This window comes from Dermacentor variabilis, chromosome 3 (genome assembly GCF_050947875.1).
Source record: "Dermacentor variabilis isolate Ectoservices chromosome 3, ASM5094787v1, whole genome shotgun sequence".
In the NCBI taxonomy this organism is placed as follows: Eukaryota; Metazoa; Arthropoda; class Arachnida; order Ixodida; family Ixodidae; genus Dermacentor; species Dermacentor variabilis.
Window position 1 is genome coordinate 221,174,855 of NC_134570.1, and position 20,886 is coordinate 221,195,740.

Genomic DNA, 20,886 nt, shown 5'->3' on the forward strand with positions numbered 1-20,886 from the left:
TGAATGATGAACTTTAACATTTGTTAGCCGGTGAAATGGGGTCACTGGATACAGATAAAGCAGTATGCATGTAAATATAGTTATTTTGTAGGCCCTAACTGTTTATGATACCTCTATCTGTATTGGTAGCTGTATTAGCCAGGCAGCTACGGCTTCTCTTTTATAGAATACATTGTGACATAGTCGGACTAAAGAAATTTGTGCGACATTGTTGCATGTGCAAACTCGCTGCTGGTGGCGCTCATAAAATTGGTGTTTGCCAGCAGACCCCCCTCGCCATTTCGACTTGGTCTGCTCGAGAGTTGGCAACCCTACTTGTAGTGGCATGCCATGTGTTAAGAAAAGCTGCTTGCAGCTGTGCTTCAATTCCCTCAGGTTGCAAGAAGTTGGGCATTAGCTTCTTATGAATGTGACTTGTTATGGTATTGCCATATGTAAGCACCAGGACACCATGCTTTGACTTAGGGCTCTAAAGAAGGAGCAACCCGAGGAATGCACTTGTGGGTGAAGAAAAACCAGGCAGATGCTGGTACCTGGTGTCCCCAAATTATATTTTTAGTTTGACCCATTCATTCAGGCTGATTCAGGCTGATTCATTCAGGCCTAATTCCGCCGATTGCACTGCTCGCGCACAGTCAGCATGCTGGTCGTGTCATCATCTTTTGTGACTGGACCATTGTGGCACGTAGTAGTGCAATACAGGGCCCCCTTCTAACAAGGAAGCCGTGAGCCGGACGAATGGTGAAACGCAGATAGTGGGAAACACACGTGGCGAGTAGGACTGGCCTGGTCAAGAGAGAATGTGACAGCAGAAGCAGCTAAATCGTCAGGCTCCAAGTAGGCAGGCTTCAGACGGTACCGCATCTTCCCGGCCGTTGATGAGCAATGGAGAGTTTTGAGGTGCATGCTTGAGTACTTTGAACAGATCATCATACGGGGGCCGTAAGGGAGGACACACCGTGTCATGGTGCACAAAGGTGTGAGTGCAGTTCTCAAGGCCAGGGATGTATACACGCAGGGAAGAACATCGTTGTTGGGGGGAATGACAGTACGCATGGTGCTGCGTAGATGGTGAGCATAGTCAGAAACATTAGCAGGTACAGTGGGCGAGTCATCGAAGAATTCACCAGAGACTTGTACAATGGTTCCAAATGTAAGATCGGTGACGCTGATGGAAGAGGTGGCGAGTTTGGAGGATGGTGACGCTCAGCCAACGTAGGGGGAGGATGCCAATCTTGGCGCCAGTGTCGACAAGATAGCGGACTTTGGTGACGCGGTTGGCGATGTGGAAAAGGTAAGTAGATCTCGGGCGGGGAACAGCAGTCACCGTCAGTGTTTGGCCCAACTGTTTCCTGTGTAGGAGTAGGCCTAGTGGCACTGGTTTGAACGAGAATTATAGCAATGGTGGTATCAGCAAAGCATAACAGGAGGAGGAGAACGGTGTCCAGAGGGACCGAGGCTGGGATGGCGAGGTTGTGACGAAGAATGTCGCCAGCGTGTTCAGATGGCAGCAACCTCAGCTGTCAGTCACGCCACTTGCCATGTGAGCTCCTTGTTAGCTTCGAGGAGACACGCATAGCTGTCGCCAGCACCTGTGCCGCCGTGGGATGAAGAGTCAGGAGGGCGATGAACTGTGGCCACAGAGGCAAAACTGACATCCATAATCTTGTCGGCCAGCTGGGCCAGAGATTCCAATGTCGAAAATGAAGACGTGGTCAGGATCATGCGCACCTGTGCTAGAAGGCACTGCAGGAAAAGTTCCCAGAAAAGTGCGCTGTTAGTTGAAGGAGCCAGGTCTACGGCCAAGGCTTGCACACAACGCAATAAGTCGGTAGGTTTGCATTCGCTGAGCTCCTCCAATGTAAGAAGTTGCTATAATCGATGCTGCTCTGTTTCAGTGGTGTTGCTGGATGAGCATCGCCTTACAGAGGCGGTCGACAGGCGAGGAGCATAGAACATCGCGAACAATCACAGCAGTAGTAGATGGAAGCGCTCCAACGACGTGGTTAAACATGGTTAACTGTGAACTGAGGCGGTGGTGAAGGAACAAGGATTCCATGGTAATGAAGGAAAGTCCCGAGTCCGACGACCAGAAATCCGGGAACTTGACAGCGGAGACCTCGGGGTTGTGGCGTTGACCGCAGTACTTGATCGAGAGAATCCGAGGCCATGACTGACTGGATAGAAGGCGGACTGCGAAGACAGCGGGGCTCGAGCTCCTTGTGGCGGTAAGCCCAGCAAAACAGCTGAGGCACCTGGAGCTGAGAGGGATTGTGTGAAGTCCAGATTCACCAGTTTGTGGGTGAAGAAAAACCAGACAGGCACTGGTGTCTGGTGTCCACAAATTATATGTTTAGCGGAGCCCACTCAATCAGGTGGCAGCGTGATTCTGCCGATTCTACTGCTTGTGCACCATCAGCGTGCTAGTCGTGTTGTCATAATTTGCGACCGGACCATTGTGGCACGTAGTAGTGCGCTACACACTCACCACACGTCAAGACACCGTGGGCAAGCTCCAGTGATTCTCTCTCGATCATTTACCACATGTGCACGTCGTGATGCATTGGAGAGCTCTCCTCCAAGTCCATTCTACATTGTACACAGAGCACGACCCTACCCCCACAAAAATGGAGCAAAGAAGTGTTGCATTGGGGCCATCAGGGTAGAGCAATGGCTAAGCGATGAACCATCTCTTTTCCAAGATGGTAAAGAGAAACGCCCTGGTGGGGGATTACTGTGCAAGTGCTAGGAACTGTGCCACCGTTCCTACTCATTGCTGCTCTTATTACAAAACAGGAAACGTGTTTATGCACATGATTTGCACTACACAATCTCCTATACTGTACATGCACGCAGTCAGCTCTTTAGACCGAAAGCTAGCTTGAGGTCATTTCCTCTTCTTTATACTTTGTTATATTTTTTGTCAAGATTTATTCCTGGCACTTGACAAAATATAACAATGCATAATGAAAAAGAGCAGTGTAGATTAGAGAGCAAACTAAGGTAGCCAATGTTCTAGTTGATAGTAAAAGCAAGAAATGGGGGGGAGCTGGGCAGGTTATGTAAAACATCGGGTGGATAACCAGTGGTCTATTAGACTAACAGAATGGATGCCAAGGAAAGGAAGTGCAGTTGAGGATGGCAGAGAATTGAATGGTGTGATGAAATTAGCAAATTTTCATACGCAAGATGGTGTCTGCTGGTGCAAGGCTGGGATAACTGCAAATCACTGCAAAACGCCTTTGTCCTGCTATGAACATAAAAGGGACTGCTGCTGCTGAAGCTGATTTTACTAAACAAGCGCGCAGTGGATATTTATGCTCAATTCACAATCTCTGGAGCATACAGCTCTGTGTGGTACACCTCTTAAGACTAGAAGCAGTGCCACATGTTGAATGAGAGCATAACATTATGGTTCAAACACTGCATACCATTCAGCATAATGTGTCACTTTAGTTGAATGAAGTGTTTATGCACAGAGTTCATGCCTACCTGTGACAGAAGTCCACAAGTTAGGACAGTGTTAACACGGGGAAGGTGGGAGATGGAAATTCAAGACGATGAGCAAAACGAGAACAAGCTAAAAGTGGGAGCCAATGTTTTGACAATGGGACTTTTCTTTTTCAAGACAGACAGTGTTAGGTAGATGACGATCATTGCTATGATACTGTGCCATGTTTGCAGGGTCACCTGATGAGTCGGAGGCTAGTTCCTTAGAAGAAGACGACGACCTTGACCTCCAGGTTAGTGTGCCTTTTGAAGGAGCTCAATGTAATAATAGTAAGAAACTAAGAATCACACTTAACGTCTCATTTTCCAGGCTCCCTAGGGGCCATGAAAACGTTAGAAAAGTCAGGTGGTCGGAAAAAATGAACGCATGCCTTTTACTGCCCCCAAGGGCTCGAATCACCACTGGCATATTCAGAATAGCTGTAAAGGCCTGCCAGTACATTTATCAAGCATATCGGTGCTCATACTGTGACAGGAGATGGCAGGTACATGCATGTTTAATTAAGGAATAAATACTGTGACTGTGGCCCCTTTCCTATTTTGCCATGCTTCACCGCAATACTCCGCCTAACTTGACCGCGTAACATTGCTGCATTGCGGCGAAGTTTTTAGAGAACTGGCTACATGCAATGTTTGACCCTTGCCGTGCTTTCTGCACTTTGAAGTAATAGGCGATGATAGCAAAGGTGGAATCAGCATGATTGTTGACAGTGGCAGATACTTTAAATGAAAAGCATGGCACTGGACAGCAGGGAACTTGATATAAAATGTCAAAGCAGCAAGGCCTAGTGTTGCTATGGTGGCTGTGACGGCCAGCAAATCAGCATGCGAGAGGGCTGGTTTGGAGCTGTGAGATCATCAAAATGGTAGCGATGGTAGCTTCGATTAATGGCGTTTTGGGCATGATGTCGCGGCAAGAACTGGAAAAAATTGGGCAGCAAAAGGTTTCAGCGTCTAAATTTTCAGATGTCCTTATACATTGGTTCTGGGAAGATGTCTGAATTATCGAGTGGGTCTAAAAAATCGGTCATTGACTGTATAATAAGGTTGTGGTTGTAACCTACTTATTCTTAATTTAAAATGTAGACAAACACTGGTTGCAGAGCATAACATCTGCCCCATTTCCTGGCTAGTTATTTCAATATTGCATTGTGTGGCATTTGGAAATAAAGTTTAGAAATCATAGAAAATCTATAGCAGCTGCGCAAACTAGATACATGCAGCCTCATTATTTGGCCAAGCAGGCTGCAGGACTGGTTTAATGTAGCGATTCCTTCTCGATTCTTTGCCACCCTTATCATATACCGTTCACAACCAGTTCATCTCATTGATAATGCAGGTGGAACTCCACTCTGACCACTACTAATGAAGAGTGATAAGGAATGGCATTCGAATAAACTTGTAACATTAGCTCTGCCCAGCCCAGCTGTCAGTTTCACAAAGGAGATGTTCATTAAAACAATGATTATAACCTTTAAATGTCTTTACACTCCCTTTATGTAAGCCTGTATGTATCGCAGACATGCAGAAAATTTAGAAAATTGATAATTTTCCACAACAAATTTGTTTTGTGAAATAGCAGATGCTTGGCACCTGCGTTGTCTATGTCCTGAAATGTGCGCAGTCAGGATCAGGATGCTGACAGTCTAACTTGAAGAGGGATGCAGTACTGGGCAACTAATAGTACAACCACTGAGTAAATAAGTTCTCAAAGCCTTAAAGCCATTGCTGCAGTTCCTGCGGGGTGCTGTGCTGCACACTTTGAGTTCATTTTCTCATTATATTATATTCCTTCTGTCAAATTGTCACAGAAAAAATAAGTTTATGTAATCACAAAAATGTAGATGTCGGCCAGCCAATGTTGGCAGTGTCGTGCATGAATATGGTTTTAGTACTGTAGCAATTTTTAATGGTATTTTTTAAAGGTTAGCTTTAAATGTCCTACATAGGTGCCTAAATTTAAAGGCCAAGAGACTGTAGAACTAATTGCTTACCTTTAAGCTTACAGTACAGTGTTAATGTTAGCTTAGGAAATGTTTATGCTCTGTTTTGTGTGCATTGTTTCTGCATTTCTGCTCACTGAAGCCGTTTGTTGAGCACAAATTGCATTATTTTGGCCCTATTTTATATGGCTGCATCATTGCTCAGGCTACTAAAATTTATAAGAATCCCAAATGCTCTTATCGAAAAGAGCAACTGGAGAGGTGAGCGAGTGATGTGCAGTGGTGATTCCATGTCAGATGGGCTGTGCCTGCAGCAGCACAGGCCACTTTCCCGCAAGAGGCAGTGCATCCAGCACTGTCTCAGCAAACGGGCTGAGAGGGGGGGAAAGGGGCACGAAGGGGAAGCAGAAGCGAACTTTCTCCGGTTTGCTACCCATGCACTGGGGTCGGGAAAGAAGGGGCACAGGGAAAGCGAAAGTACCCCTTAGAACAGGCAGAAAAATAAAGGATGTGGCAGTCTTGACAGAGGCGTGCACTTGGGAGGCAGTGTCGTTGGTCCGGCCAAAGGGAGCTAGCGCACTCACTCATGAGTGCGCTCACTCACAATCACTTCAAAGGCATGAATGCAAGTGCGAGTGAGTGCCAGTGAGTGTGGGTGGAGGTGAGTGCCTGTGCAAGTGAGTGCCAGTGAGTGTGAGCAAAGGTGAGTGTGAGTGAGTGCCAGTGAGTCTGAGTGGAGGTGAGTGAGTGTGAGTGGAGGTGAGCGTGAGCAGAGGTGAGTGTGAGTGAGTGCCAGTGAGTGGGAGCGGAGGTAAGTGTGAGTGAGTGTGAGTGGAGGTGAGTGCGAGCGAGTGCCAGTGAGTGAGCAGAGGTGAGTCTGAGTGGAGGTGAGTGCGAGCGAGTGCCAGTGAGTCTGAGTGGAGGTGAGTGCAAGTACAAGTGAGTGTGAGTGAATGAGAGTGAGTGCTTGTGAGTGTGAGTGGAAGTGAGTGTGAACATGGTGAGCGTAGGTGAGTGAGTGCCTGTTAGTGCGAGTGCAGGTGAGTGTGAATGTGAGTGACTGTGTGTGAGTGGAAATGAGTGTGAACATGGTGAGTGTGAACGTGAGTGAGTGCCTGTGAGTGCAGGCGAGTGTGAACTTGAGCGAGTGTGAGTGGAAGTGAGTCTAAACGAGAGTGAGTGCTTGTGATTGAGTGGAGGTGAGTGTGAACGTGAGTTTGTGCCGGCGAGTGTGAGTGCAGGTGAGTGTGAACATGAGTTAGCGCCTGCGAGTGTGAGTGCAGGTGAGTGTGAATGTGAGTAAGTGCAAGTGCAGGTGAGCATGAGTGAGCAGAGGCAAATGTGAGTGAGTGCGGGTGAGTGTGAATGTGAGTGAGTGCTTGTGAGTTGAGACGAGTCTGAATACGAGTGTGAATGATGGTACGAATGTGAGTGAGTGCTCGTGAGTGTTAGTAGACATGAGTACGAAGGTGAGTGAGTGAGTGCGAGTAGACATGAGTATGAACGTGGATGAGTATATTATGGCTAGCACAACAATTTATGTTTAAAGTCCCCTTTAAGAGTGGAACGCAATAGCGTAAACATGCTATGTTCGCATTGGAAATCATGGGAGGCTGTTGTTGGCGGGACCCTGTTGAAGAGGAAGTGGATGCAGCATCGAAGGCATGCACATGTGCTGCATCCGAACTCTTCTTCATATAAGACCCCTTTAAGAGCGAGCACACCAGCGACCGATAGTGGCTGAATGGGCTAACGTGCTGGTCTCACAACCCATGGTTCCTGGGGTCGAAACTCCAGCCCGCAATTTTATTTTCAGGTTATCGTCTGTTTATTTATTGCCTTTATCAGAAATTTTTGCTCGCGGCCAACAGACGCTGACAATGGAGTTTCTGCGAAACAAGCTTCTAAACACTATCGCATTAAAAAAGCAACAATGTATCTTATTCAAGGATATATCTATCTGAACTGTCAGAAGTTGCGGCCAACAGACGCTGACAATGGAGTTTCTGCGAAACAAGCTTCTAAACACTATCGCATTAAAAAAGCAACAATGTATCTTATTCAAGGATATATCTATCTGAACTGTCAGAAGTTAAGGTGCAAAAAGTCAACATCCGATGTCAAGGGCACCGCTCGTGCGTTGCCATTCACATTACCGTAATATGCACATGCATTTATTTGTTCAGTGAATTTGCAATCGTTTGCAGGTGCTAGAAAGTGTGACTCGAATTGATATTTCCAATGCGTTTTAGTGCCCGGAGCATCAGTTTATATTGCCACGTGCCTTTCGGGCTTTGCATCTGTGCCGGTGGCGTCCGAATGACGGATGTTAACGCGTGTGAGCACTCGCGCAAACCTACCGCGATAGCGTCGTATCTACGATGGGCCCATCGTATCAGGCAGGGCAACTCGCGCTATCTCCCGCGATAGTTCTACGCACGTTACTTCACACCCTTTAAATACTGCCCGCAGATAGGGGGTGTTTGTTCTTTGTCGATTGCTGTCCATGCTTGCACATGTTGCTATTGGGCTAGTTGCTTTTGGTTATGTGGGGCACAAGTTCGCCTCAATAAATGGTTGTCTTGCTGTGCGCTCGTCTTCTGTAATTACCGGTGTGTAGTACCACTCGTGACAACTGGTGGAGGTGCTGGGTATGTCCAGTGCTCGTTCAGGCACTCGTGACACCAGTCTGCATCAGCCAGAAGAAGACGACCCACGAAGAAGTCGCCGGAATCTTGGGCTCTCCCCTGAGTACGGCTTCCTACCAGAGAAGACACGCCCTGCAAAACAGGCCACGACAGTCAAGATGAGCGAGCCCATCACTCCTACAGCCGTCGTGTTGCAGCAGCCACGGGAGCCACCAACATTCCGTGGAAATCCCTGCGATGATCCTGAAGACTGGCTCGAACAGTTCGAGCGCGTGGCGAGCTACAACAAGTGGGACGATGACGCGAAGCTGCAGCACGTTTACTTTGCGCTGGAGGAGTCTGCACGTACGTGGTTCACCAACCAAGAGTCGCAGCTCAGGACATGGGAAGACTTCAAGCGAAGCCTTCTTGTTACATTTACAAGTGTCCTTCGCAAAGAAAGAGCAGAGCGACAACTTCAAACACGTCTCCAGCTGCCCAACGAAAGCGTGGCCGTCTTCGTGGAAGAAATGAAGAATCTTTTTGGTCGGGCAGACCCAGAAATGCCGGAAGAAAAGAAGCTTGGTTTTCTTATCAGAGGAGTGAAAGAAGAGCTTTTCGCTGGGCTTATGCGAAACCCACCAAAAACAGTCGCTGAATTTTTAAGTGAAGCCGCAGCCATGGAAAAAACACTCGACGTTCGGAGAAGACAGTACGGACGCCCTGCTCTGGTCTGTGGTGCGTCTCCCACGGAATTCGACACCGTGAGCAGGAGCAACCTTCACGACACAATCAAGGCTGTAGTACAAGAGGAACTTCGTAAAATGTTCCCTAGCTCCAGTCTTCAAGTCGCAGCGCTCAGCGACGTTATCAGGCAAGAAGTCCAGCAGGCACTGGGAACAGGGCCACTAGTTCAGCCGCACCAAGCACCGGAATATACCCCTCGACCACCTCAGGTTATGTCGTATGCCGCCGCGGTGCAAAGCCAAGTGCGGCCGACCAGATCGGCGTACACGCCGTTGCAACGCTCACGACCAAATGACCGCCCGCCTAGAGTCGAACAGGCAGCCCCGAGAAAGTCCGACGTCTGGAGGACTCCCGACCAGCGTCCTTTATGCTTCCACTGCGGCGAGCCCTGCCATGTATACCGTCGCTGCTTCTACAGGAACCTCGGCATCCGTGGGTTCCCTATCGGGGCTCCACGTCCGCAACCTGGCCAAAGGCCACTTGAGATAGAACACTACCTACAAAGGCAGAATTCGTCAACAAGCCGCTACAGGTCGCCGTCACCCTCATTCCGCCGCTCTACTTCTCCTCGTCCTAGCTACGCGGAAGCGGTGCGGGGAAGGTCCCCCAGCCCTGGCTTGGGAAACTGAGGACGGCAACCGGTGGAGGCACGGTTGCGGCCAGTCGCACTGCTGAAAACCCTCCCCCGCCGCAACATTCTAGGGATGAAACTACGCCTGCGCCGCCCGAACAAAATGTGTCAACGACGCGACAATATAATCTTCATGCCAGCGACGAAACCAAGCGATCCGTCAGTAGCAAATACCGGCAAAGCCGCAGCACCGCACCCCGACGCACGTGCAATACCACAACAAAATCCACAGACCTAGCAGTGAAGATAGACAACCGGGATGTGTTTGCACTGGTTGACACCGGTGCTGACTTCTCCGTCGTGAGCGCAGTGTTTGCCACTAAACTAAGGAAAGTTCTTACTACTTGGGACGGCCCACAGATACGAACAGCAGGTGGTCACGTAGTAACGCCAAAGGGAAGATGTACGGCTCGTGTAGCGGTGCGAGGACACACGTACCCTACCGTTTTCATCGTCCTAGAGCAGTGCTCCCGTGACGTCATTCTGGGCGTAGATTTCCTTTCGGCAAACAGTGCGGTCATTAATCTACAGGCACAGACCATAAGTCTTTCACCAGAGAACGCCATCGCGCACGATTTAAGTCCTGCATTATCTGCTTCACTCGCGATTCTCGATGAACATATCACGTTGCCACCCCGGTCGAGTACTCTGATCGCAGTGGGTACCAACAACGGCAGCTGCATGGAGGGATTGGTCGAAGCGAACCCAAGTTTGCTGTTTGAGCGGGGGTTGTCAGTAGCAAGAGGGATCGTCCGCCTGGTCGAAGGAACAGCCAATATACTGATAACGAATTTCTGCTCGGAATACTGTCATCTCGCTAAAGGAACCACGGTGGCGCTCTTCGAGACCATTCCCGACATAGGCAACGTCCTCACGCTCGAAAACGAACTCGCGCCTCGACCTCCTGACATTTCATTCGATATAAACCCTGATCTACCGCAAGCGAGACAAGAACGGCTGCAGAAACTGCTTCATACCTACCAGGATTGCTTCGCTACATCGTCCAAGATTCGCCAGACGATGCTTACAAAGCATCGAATAATAACAGATGAATGTACACGGCCTATTCACCAGTCGTCGTACCGCGTGTCCATGAAAGAACGGGAAGCAATCAGGAAACAGATAAAAGAAATGCTGCACGACGACGTCATCGAACCCTCTCAAAGTCCCTGGGCTTCCCCCGTCGTGCTCGTGAAAAAAAGAGACAACACCCTAAGATTGTGTGTCGATTACCGCCGACTCAACAAGGTCACGAGAAAGGACGTCTACCCGCTCCCTCGAATTGACGACGCCTTGGATCGCCTTTGCAATGCAAGATACTTCTCGTCCATGGACCTAAAGAGCGGCTATTGGCAGGTAGAGGTAGACGAAAGGGATCGCGAAAAGACTGCGTTCATTACACCAGATGGCTTATACCAGTTCAAGGTCATGCCATTTGGGCTGTGTACTGCCCCTGCAACCTTCCAAAGGGTAATGGACACCGTATTGGCTGGACTTAAGTGGCAGACTTGTCTGGTATATCTTGATGATGTGATAGTATTCGCTTCTACCTTCGACGAACACCTTAGCAGGCTAGAGGTGGTACTGCATGCTATCAAGTCTTCCGGACTTACGCTGAAGCCTGAAAAATGTCGCTTCGCCTACGCACAGCTGAAATTCCTGGGCCACGTTGTGAACTCTGCAGGCATCTTACCAGACCCAGAGAAGACAGCTGCCGTGCGACACTTTCCACCGCCCCGTGAAAAGAGAGGCGTCAGAAGGTTTCTCGGACTTTGCGCCTACTACAGACGTTTCGTCAAAGACTTCTCGCGTATCGCAGAGCCTTTGACACGCCTGACAAAAGAGGACGTCCCGTTTGTATGGCATGCACCACAAGAATAAGCGTTTCGAGAGCTCCAGCGCCGTCTCCAATCGCCACCCATTTTGGCGCACTTCGACGACAAGGCGGAAACTGAAATCCACACTGACGCCAGCAGTTACGGGCTCGGCGCCGTTCTTGTTCAGAGACAGAACGGACGAGAACACGTCATCGCCTATGCCAGTCGTTCTTTATCGAAGGCCGAGTCAAACTATTCCACAACGGAAAAAGAATGTCTGGCAATAGTGTGGGCAACATCAAAATTTCGCCCATATGTATACGGCCGACCTTTTACTGTCGTTACCGATCACCATGCGTTATGCTGGTTAGCAAACCTGAAGGACCCGTCCGGACGCCTCGCAAGATAGAGTTTGCGGCTGCAGGAGTTCGATATCTCCGTAGTCTACAAGAACGGAAGAAAGCATTCAGACGCAGACTGTCTGTCCCGAGCCCCCGTCGAGCAACCACCACCGTGTACAGACGACGACTCTACCTTTCTTGGCATGGTTACCGCCTCCGATTTCGCCACGCAACAGCGGACCGACCCTGAACTTAGTGGCCTCATTGAGTACCTTGAAGGATGAAGTGACAGGGTGCCACAAATCTTCAAGCGCAGTGTGTCAGCTTTCTGCTTGAGAAATGGTGTCCTAACCAAAAAGAACTTCGATCCTACGAAGAAGGCCTACCTTCTTGTTGTACCATCGTCGCTACGTCCAGAAATTTTGCTGGCGTCTCATGATGAAGCAACATCTGGACACCTCGGCTCTGCACGAACACTCGTGCGGATTCGAGAAAGTTATTACTGGCCGCGTATTGCCGAAGAAGTCAAGCACTACGTCCGTACGTGCAGAGAGTGTCAACGCCACAAGACTCCCCCAACGAAACCTGCTGGATTCCTGCAAGCGATCAAACCCTCGAGAAAACCGTTCCAGCAAGTTGGATTGGACTTTCTTGGGCCTTTTCCGACGTCCACCGCTGGGAACAAATGGATTATAGTTGCGACGGATTACTTGACGCGCTATGCAGAAACGTGCGCCCTCTCAAGAGCCACTGCTGAAGAAGCCGCCAGATTTTTTGTTTTTCATATCGTCCTGCGTCACGGCGCGCCAGAGGTCATTATCACTGACAGGGGCACGGCATTCTGTAGTGACTTGATGCAGGCCATACTACGGTACAGCCAAACTACTCACCGCAGAACTACCGCATACCATCCGCAAAGTAATGGTCTCACAGAACGGCTAAATAAAACCCTGGCGGACATGATGTCGATGTACGTTGACGTAGAACATAAAACGTGGGACGAAGTGCTCCCTTATGTCACCTTCGCATATAATACCGCCATTCAGGAGACAACTGGGTTGGCACCGTTCGCTCTTGTTTACGGCCGGGAAGTGACTACGACACTCGACGCCATGCTCCCTCATGTGAATGAAGGTGACCCACATCCTGACGTGGCGACGTTTCAGCAGCGCGCCGAAGAGGCCCGGCAGCTCGCTCAAGTACGAACAGTAAGACAGCAAGCAATTGACACCCGGCACTACAACCTTCGACACCGCCATCAAGAATACACGCCCGGCGACCAAGTTTGGGTATGGGCACCAGTTCGCCGACGAGGCCTCAGCGAGAAGCTTCTTCGACGTTATTTCGGCCCATACAAGATTGTCCGCCGTGTGGGTGCATTGAACTATGAGGTCATTCCTGACGGGCTGACGAACTCTCAGCGACGGCAAGCACGGCCTGAAATCGTTCATGTTGTGCGCATGAAGCCGTATTACGCACGTTAGAAAACTTCTAGCATAGTTTTTTTCTTTACTTTGTGTTCACCACGAACTCTAGTACTGTGTACTTACTTACCTAAGTGCTTCTTTTCAACATCGAGACGATGCTTTTTTTGGAGGGGAGCAATGCCACGTGCCTTTCGGGCTTTGCATCTGTGCCGGTGGCGTCCGAATGACGGATGTTAACGCGTGTGAGCACTCGCGCAAACCTACCGCGATAGCGTCGTATCTACGATGGGCCCATCGTATCAGGCAGGGCAACTCGCGCTATCTCCCGCGATAGTTCTACGCACGTTACTTCACACCCTTTAAATACTGCCCGCAGATAGGGGGTGTTTGTTCTTTGTCGATTGCTGTCCATGCTTGCACATGTTGCTATTGGGCTAGTTGCTTTTGGTTATGTGGGGCACAAGTTCGCCTCAATAAATGGTTGTCTTGCTGTGCGCTCGTCTTCTGTAATTACCGGTGTGTAGCACCACTCGTGACAATATGAATGACTGAAACAATAATTTGTTCTCATTGATGGAAGTGGAACGACTTCCAATGGATGTACAGTTAGGGAGGCATGTGACTGAGAAGACTGAATTGGTCATTAAGCAACGCTTACTCAGTCTGTGTGGATTCAAATCAGCCATGTCACTACAAGAAAAGCTCTCTTGTTGAAAATTCACTGTTAGCGAAAATATTTATATTGGGGTGCATATTAACACGTCACACCCATTTCTCTTTTCTCAGCAGTTGACTTTCACTTTCCAATGTACATTCCGATTGTTTCGCCAAACCATGTACATCCCAATTGTTAAGACAAACCCAATTGTTACGGCGTGCCTTTGTTCATCACTTACGTAATTTATTGTGACATAACGGCTTTTTAGTGTAGTGCATGGAAAACAACTCTTTCTATTGTCTCAAATACACGAGTGAATACTCGCTTGTGCGCTAAGTGTACTCCAGCTCAACTAATTAATTATCATGGCTCGTGCAATAAATGAACAACTAAACAAAAAGTACAACTGTTAGCGTGAGCGCAAAGCACAGAGACATTCAAAATCAGGCATGGGAAGACCTTTCCAGACGGCGCCAATGGGCCGGGAAGCGTAAGACTCCTTGGCTTTAGGGAGGTGCCAACAAGTCGCCGAGACACGACCGTTGGAAGTAATGCGAGCTGTGTGTGTGCGTGCAGGTGCGTGCGTGTGTCTGCATGCATGTGTGTACCAGTGGCGCCTACTCTTCCTTCAGACGCTCACCTCTTCTCCCCGTCAGCCGATGCGACAATTTGGCACCAGGTGTTTGCAGGTGTGAGCATGAGGCAGTTATGCCCATTTATGGTCTGATCTTGCACCTGCATTCCTGATTGGACCAAACTGTCCTAGGATGGCCTAGAATCCGGGAAGGGTGAAACTTTCCCTGAAAACTGCCACGCCGCCGCGCTGGTTTGCCAGACCCGCGGGCTTTCTCTGCTGTGGAAGCTGCGCCAGAACAGTGGGCGTGTGCTATGCGCTTGATATTTTGGTCGCTATTAGCCAACATTGCGATAATTTAGCTCCTATAATATACTATGTCACTACAAGATACTGTAATACTGCAACGACTCACCACACAGAGAATGCATTTGTGTGCTGTAAATGTGGGGATGTTGTATATTTCCTTCCATTCTTGCTGGTTTGCCACTGCAATGGTATGCACTTACAGATCTGATTCAGGCACACATGTAACATGCACTTTGTAACGAACATAAGCATGCTGCAGAATAGAATGACAACGAGATGATCCGCATAACCAGGAGAACGAAGCTGATAAACTGTATTGACTCTATTCTAATGCGCCCTCGATTGTAACGCGCACCCATTTTCCATGACCAAAAAATAAGAGTGCAATACCGCACACCTCAGGCTTTCATATAGAAATACTATTTTTTCTTATTTGGAAAAAACAGGCTTATTCCCAATACACTAAAGTTGCAATGAATAAAAACACAAATGGAAGCGACGTACTTTGCCGCCAAGATTTTCACTGCACCGGTACGAGTCACGCGGGGCAATAGATATCACTCGTCGTCGCTATCAGACAACTCCTTATCGCTACCAACAGATCAAAGCATTTCATCCTCGGTGCCATCCGGCGCATTCGAAATCCCGCGCTTTTTAAAGGCCTTGTTGACCATGGCAGACGGGATTGTGCACCATGCATCTTTTGCCCATCCAGCAAAGTCCTGCAGCGAGGCACGCTTCATTTCATTGGCGGGCGTGAATTCGTGGCAGCCACTGACAGGCCATTTGGTGTAGAGTGCCCGAATCTTTCAAGGGCTTGTTCAAACAAACATAGAACGGCTGGAGCTGCGATGTCATGTCGCCGGGTATCGCGACAAGGTCGGTGTTGCATGCCGCCATCTTGTCCTTGATGCGCTCGTCAAGGTGGCACCTGAATGCGTTGAGCACAAGCATCCCACACAGACCCAAACTGCCGCCGGGTCTCTTACGCCAAACATTATAAATCCAGTCAGCGACCAAGTCCGTGGTCATCCAACCTTTTTCATTTGCTTGCACAATCATGCCACTTGGAAACAGGATTCCTTTCGGGAGCGACTTCCAACAAAGATAAGATACCAGGGCAGCTTGTGCTCATCCGCAGTGCAACAAAGCATTGCGGTGACTCTAGTTTTCTTGTGGCCGGAAGACAAGACGCGCACTTGCTTCGCCTCCTTCTTTTCAACGGTTGTAGTGACAGGCATGTCAAAGTAAAGTGACGACTGATCAGCATTTCCAATCTGTCCGAAGTGGTAGCCGTTTCTATGGCGCAACTTCAAAACGTACCGCTGAAAACTGTGCAATTTCTCTTCATATTCTTGGGCAATTTTTGGCATATTCCTGTCCGCCTTCGAAGATAAAAGCCCTTTTTTCCATAAAGTTCGATAGCCAGCACCTGCTCGCTTTGAAGTCACTCTGCATTAGCCCTTCTGTAGGGCTAACTGCATTGCCCGTACTTTGAGCAGATCGGTCGTCACAGGCCGCTGTGCCGCTCGCTGCTCTTGCACGTATTCTGCGAGCAGCTCTTCTGTTTGGGCGAAGCGGCCCTGCTTTGGTCCACTGAAACTCTGCCATGTTGCTTTGCTGGCGAAAATATTCTTCTGTTTGCGCCAGTCCTGCACGCAAGTTTCAGGAACTCCGAACGCTCGTGATGCGGCCCGATTTCTGTCCGTCTCCGCGCACGTGATAACTTACCTTTTAAATGTGGGATCACGGTGGACTCCGCGTGTCTTCACAGTCGGCGCTTCCTTGCTGATTGAATAAACGCAGAAAATGGGAAGACAGGCGGTAGACTAGGTTACACCAGCACCTGGTTACACGTACAACTTGGAGGTATGCACATGGAGGAAGCTACGGCAGCTAGGCTAGAAGCGCGTATGAGGCGGCCATTTTTTGAATGCCGATTGTGATATGGTAACGCGGATTTAGGGTCGTACTCGATTCTAACGGGCGTGCAATTTTTGGACCCATTTTATCGGAAAAGAGGTGCATGTTAGATTCGAGTATATACGGTAAATGGCTTGCTCATGCTAACGCTTTGCACCTTTCATTTACTTTCTTTTATTTCATGCATTGGATTTGCTTTACAAGACTGCCTCCCGTGCTCTGCTGTTTGCTTTTTAACATGAAAGTAAATTTAGCAATTTATTCCATATGCTTGCCGGTTTGTACATAGCAACTATACTTGCTGATCAATTAATATGTGGTTATAATTACATAATGAAAAGAGACAACTTACTATAAAGATGTAAACTTTTCACGTTTTACTGCCATTGAAGGCAATAGCAGTACTGATATTTAAAGTTAATAGAAATATTTGTAGTGCATCAAGAGTGGTAATTTAATGCAAACACTTATAACGTAGTCATGCGCAATAAATACTTGCTAGTTTATGTAACAATCCTACGTTAGGCAATAAATTACGCTTTCAACTAACCCACTGGCGGGCCATTTGCATATATTATCATCAGACAAGTTGCATGTTGATGATTTAAGAGAGAACTCGTGGATTATATAATAAGGCTGTTGTAACAGTTAAACTTTCACATAACAAATGTGTAAACAGCTGAGCCAGTAATCACTATATATTCATTTTAATCTATAGAGAGAGAGAGAGAGAGTGAACTTTAATGAGAATTAGCAGTTTGGTCGACTGGGCCTAGGCCTCCCACGATGATTTGACGCCGAGGTCTTGCCTCTTCACCGCTTTGCAGGCCTGCTAGGTCGCCCAGAGTTGGTCGTTGAGATGGGAGCTACGCAGGGTGGCGTGCCATCTCGTCAAGAGGGTCGCGGTATTAAGGTCTGGGTTAGAACGACAGAAAGCTGAGCTAGTTGGTAAGGATTCATTATGCAAAATAGAAGTGAGGCGTGCAGACAGGACACAAAAGTAGAGAAGTAGACAACACGAACGCCGTGTTGTCTACTTCTCTACTCTTGTGTCCTGTCTGCACGCCTCACTTCTATTTTGCATAATAAGGTCTGGGTATTGATGTTTGCACTTCCATAGCATGTGGGGGAGTATTGCTGATTGAGTTTTACAGATCTTACACGTCTGGCTCGGGTAGATGTCGGGGTATATGGTGTGATAGCGTGTGAGGGACGGGTATGTATTGGTCTGTAACAGGCGAAGGGTGGTTGCCTGTGCACTGTTTAACTTGTGGTGAGGGGTGGGGAAGGTTCTTCTTGCAAGGTGAAATGACTTCACAAGGTCGTTGTATGACTTCACAAGTTAAACAGTGGTACGTCGTGACTTCACAAGGCCGGAGATGGTGCAGGTGCACCCGCAGGACGCGTTCGCGTCCTGCGGGTGCACCTGCACCGTCTCTGGCACGGTTGACTAGTCCTTGCGCTACGGAGTGTGTAACCTCGTCTAGGTGCGGGTGGACAACACCGGCGTGTGCTGGGGTCCAGACGAGGGTGATTTGATTTTCAGATGAAAGCGGGGCTTGTTGTAAGATACGGAGTTATTGCTGAGAAATACGACCCTTGATGTAGTTGTTGATTGTTGCGCGAGAATCACTCACTATGGTGTGACAGGCTGGGTCAATCTATAATTTTTTTTTTCATTTTCAATCTAGAAACAAAAAATTTTGTGTGTAAATGGAAAATTTCCTAAGAGGAGTGGCCGGACAAATGCAGGTGACACAGATGTAAGATTCAATGCTTCTGGCGGGTTGACCAGATGTCTCCACCTCATATCACCTCCAGACCTTGCTTCTTTCTCTTTTGTCATTGACCTATCATACGTAAAGCAAAGCCCCTGCACCTTTTTAGTCATATGGCGTAATCTTAGTAATGTCATCTTTGCATTACATCATCATCTCCAGTATCCTAACCTTTCTCGCTTCTCTTATTGAGCTATGATATGGCGTAATGTTGTCCCCACATTGTATTACCGCTCCCGATGTTTCTTTACTTTCTCTCTTGTCTTCGCTCATTCGGTAGTTACATGCCTCCGCCACATTGCTAGCCATTGCATCATTGCATCAATTCATAGCCAAGTGTACTCACTGCACCTCTTAATAAAGATGCTACAGGTGGTGCAAAGCCAGATAAATGTGGCTTGGTCGATCGGCTGATAGAAGAAGGTAACTTGTCTGGTGCAGAACCGGATCACGCCGAACGCATGTCTCAAAAAAGTGATGTGAGGCTCATGTTTTACATTGGCGGCTATGTGACTAGGAAGTTTGTTCTGAAAACAAAGTGTGAACACTGTCACGATATTCTACTAACCAAGAAAGAATATATTAATCAGCTGAACGCAGCTGATTATAGACGTCTAGCTGCATGACAAAGGAGGCTTGCTGTACCCGTCTGGCCATCTCTTTAGATTTATCAGATTTGGAAAACCTTTTTAAAAGCTGTTTCAGTACTCTGAAGCTTCATCACGAAAGTGTAATGAACATTATTGAACTCATCAAGAAAAAGTGGGAAGTTGCGTTTGGGTTCGCATGCACTCACTTGCCGCTGAAATGATTGCTTTTTGTGTGACTATTATCTAATCTCCATTTTTTTGCAAAGTCTTTGAAACGTGCAAATTCTAACCGCCGTGAATCCTCAAAATATGCGAAGCTGCTGTATGTGAAACTGAGTTATCTGAATCTGTGTAAAACATTATCATCTATTCGATGAGCAAAACGTGAACAAGGTGAATGCAGGAGCCAACGTTACGACAAGTGGACTTGTCTTCTGAAGACAAGTCCACTTGTCGTAACGTTGGCTCCTGCATTCACCTTGTTCACGTTTTGCTCATCGTCTTGAATTTCCATCTCCCACATTCCCCGTATTTTCTCTGATTATCATCTATTGCACTTTTTATGGTGAAGAAATTCCAGCACCTCAAATGAACATTTTGTATTGATGTACAGTGATCCCTGTAGAAAGACACAAAGCCGCTGCATGACTGACACCAGCATACTCTGAAACGTCCAGTTTGTACCTGTTTATAACGAATATTTGTTGTCTCATGTTATATTTTTGTCAGGCACGGAACATAGGAGAGCTCCGTGTTTGCTGATTATATTTATTGTTTACATAGGGCAGGTTTGTATTCCTGAACAGTTTTCTGAAGTGATTGAAATAACACTTTTACGTTGGTACATTGCTTGCTGTATTTTTGATTTGGCAGTTATTTATTTTATACAACAAGAATGCTGGTATCTATGCCTTTAATTTAATTTTATCTGGATATCTAAAGTCTCTTTCTGTGGTGCACCTTTTGTGTAAAACCTTGCGGAATAAAGTTTACCTGGCATTGCTTTTATTTCTAATGTTTGCATTTAATAGAAGCTTCGTCTAATCACGGCGAAGCTAGTTGCTGCACGCTATCTCTGAAGTGAAATAAGCTAATATGATTAAGGCGCTACAGCCGTCTCTACTATTTATCTCGTTTCCCTTAAGCTCTCTTTCGGTGCTCTTTGGATAATAAAGTAATAGTCGAGGCTAACAAATTGTCGAATGAAGACATGGATAGGGCTGTAAACCACTGGCAACCGTGACTGGAAAGCTCATAGTACTGAGCGAAGCTGTTACTGCACCTAAGTATTGTAGTTTACTGCATGAATAATTTAGATTTTTTTGTTACTGTTAATTATTGCATGCATCACCCTTTTGCCCACTTACCCATGCAAATAACTGTTTTCGTTCTCTCCTTGTGCATGTGACTTCATTTTGCATGTTTCTATGCACGTACAGCTCCCGCATTACGATTTCCGAACTCTAGCACCGGAACAAGGCCACGCTGATGCCATTTGATACATGATTTTTTCATTATCTTGCTGCTCTAGCGCTAAGACAATGCTTAAAGATGGGTAAGTTCCATGCCATACCGCACCATTGAAGTTAAATAGCCTCCAAGTGTCTTGCGTAGAAACTGATCGTAATAAAACTACAGCATGTAGCAGACGTCCTTGGCTTTCCGCTTGCTTCCCAAGTGTAGAAAACCCATGGGTTCGGCACAGCAGTGGCACTGTGCGGCAGTTCCCTGCAAAAGCCTCGCGCAGAAGCCAGTGCTTTGGACACTCTCCCAGGATTCTAGGCATGGAGGATTCTATAATAGGCCACTCTAACTGTGCTCGTGTTCCAGACTGCCGTGTGAATCTCTGCATGGCTCCCATTGGTTGGTCGAGCTAATACAGCTGCTCTTTTTGACTCTAGCGCCAAGGCCCTTTCGGGCAGGCAATACTTTATGAAAGTGGTGGTGCACATAGTTGTTTACGTCGTCATGGCAACAGAAACAGCAGCCACATGGCACCTCCTGTCCAAAG

At 47.7% G+C, this 20,886-nt stretch overlaps 1 protein-coding gene across 3 annotated transcripts in view; it reads left to right on the forward strand.

The window, feature by feature from the left end:
- The window catches only part of LOC142576653 (uncharacterized), a 165,698-nt gene that overhangs the window by 31,923 nt on the left and 112,889 nt on the right, over positions 1-20,886 (forward strand). For all 3 annotated transcript variants that reach the window (XM_075686874.1, XM_075686876.1, XM_075686875.1), the window contains exon 8: positions 3,685-3,743. In XM_075686874.1, coding sequence (XP_075542989.1) covers positions 3,685-3,743 — 59 coding nt within the window. The remainder of the gene's footprint in view (positions 1-3,684; positions 3,744-20,886) is intronic.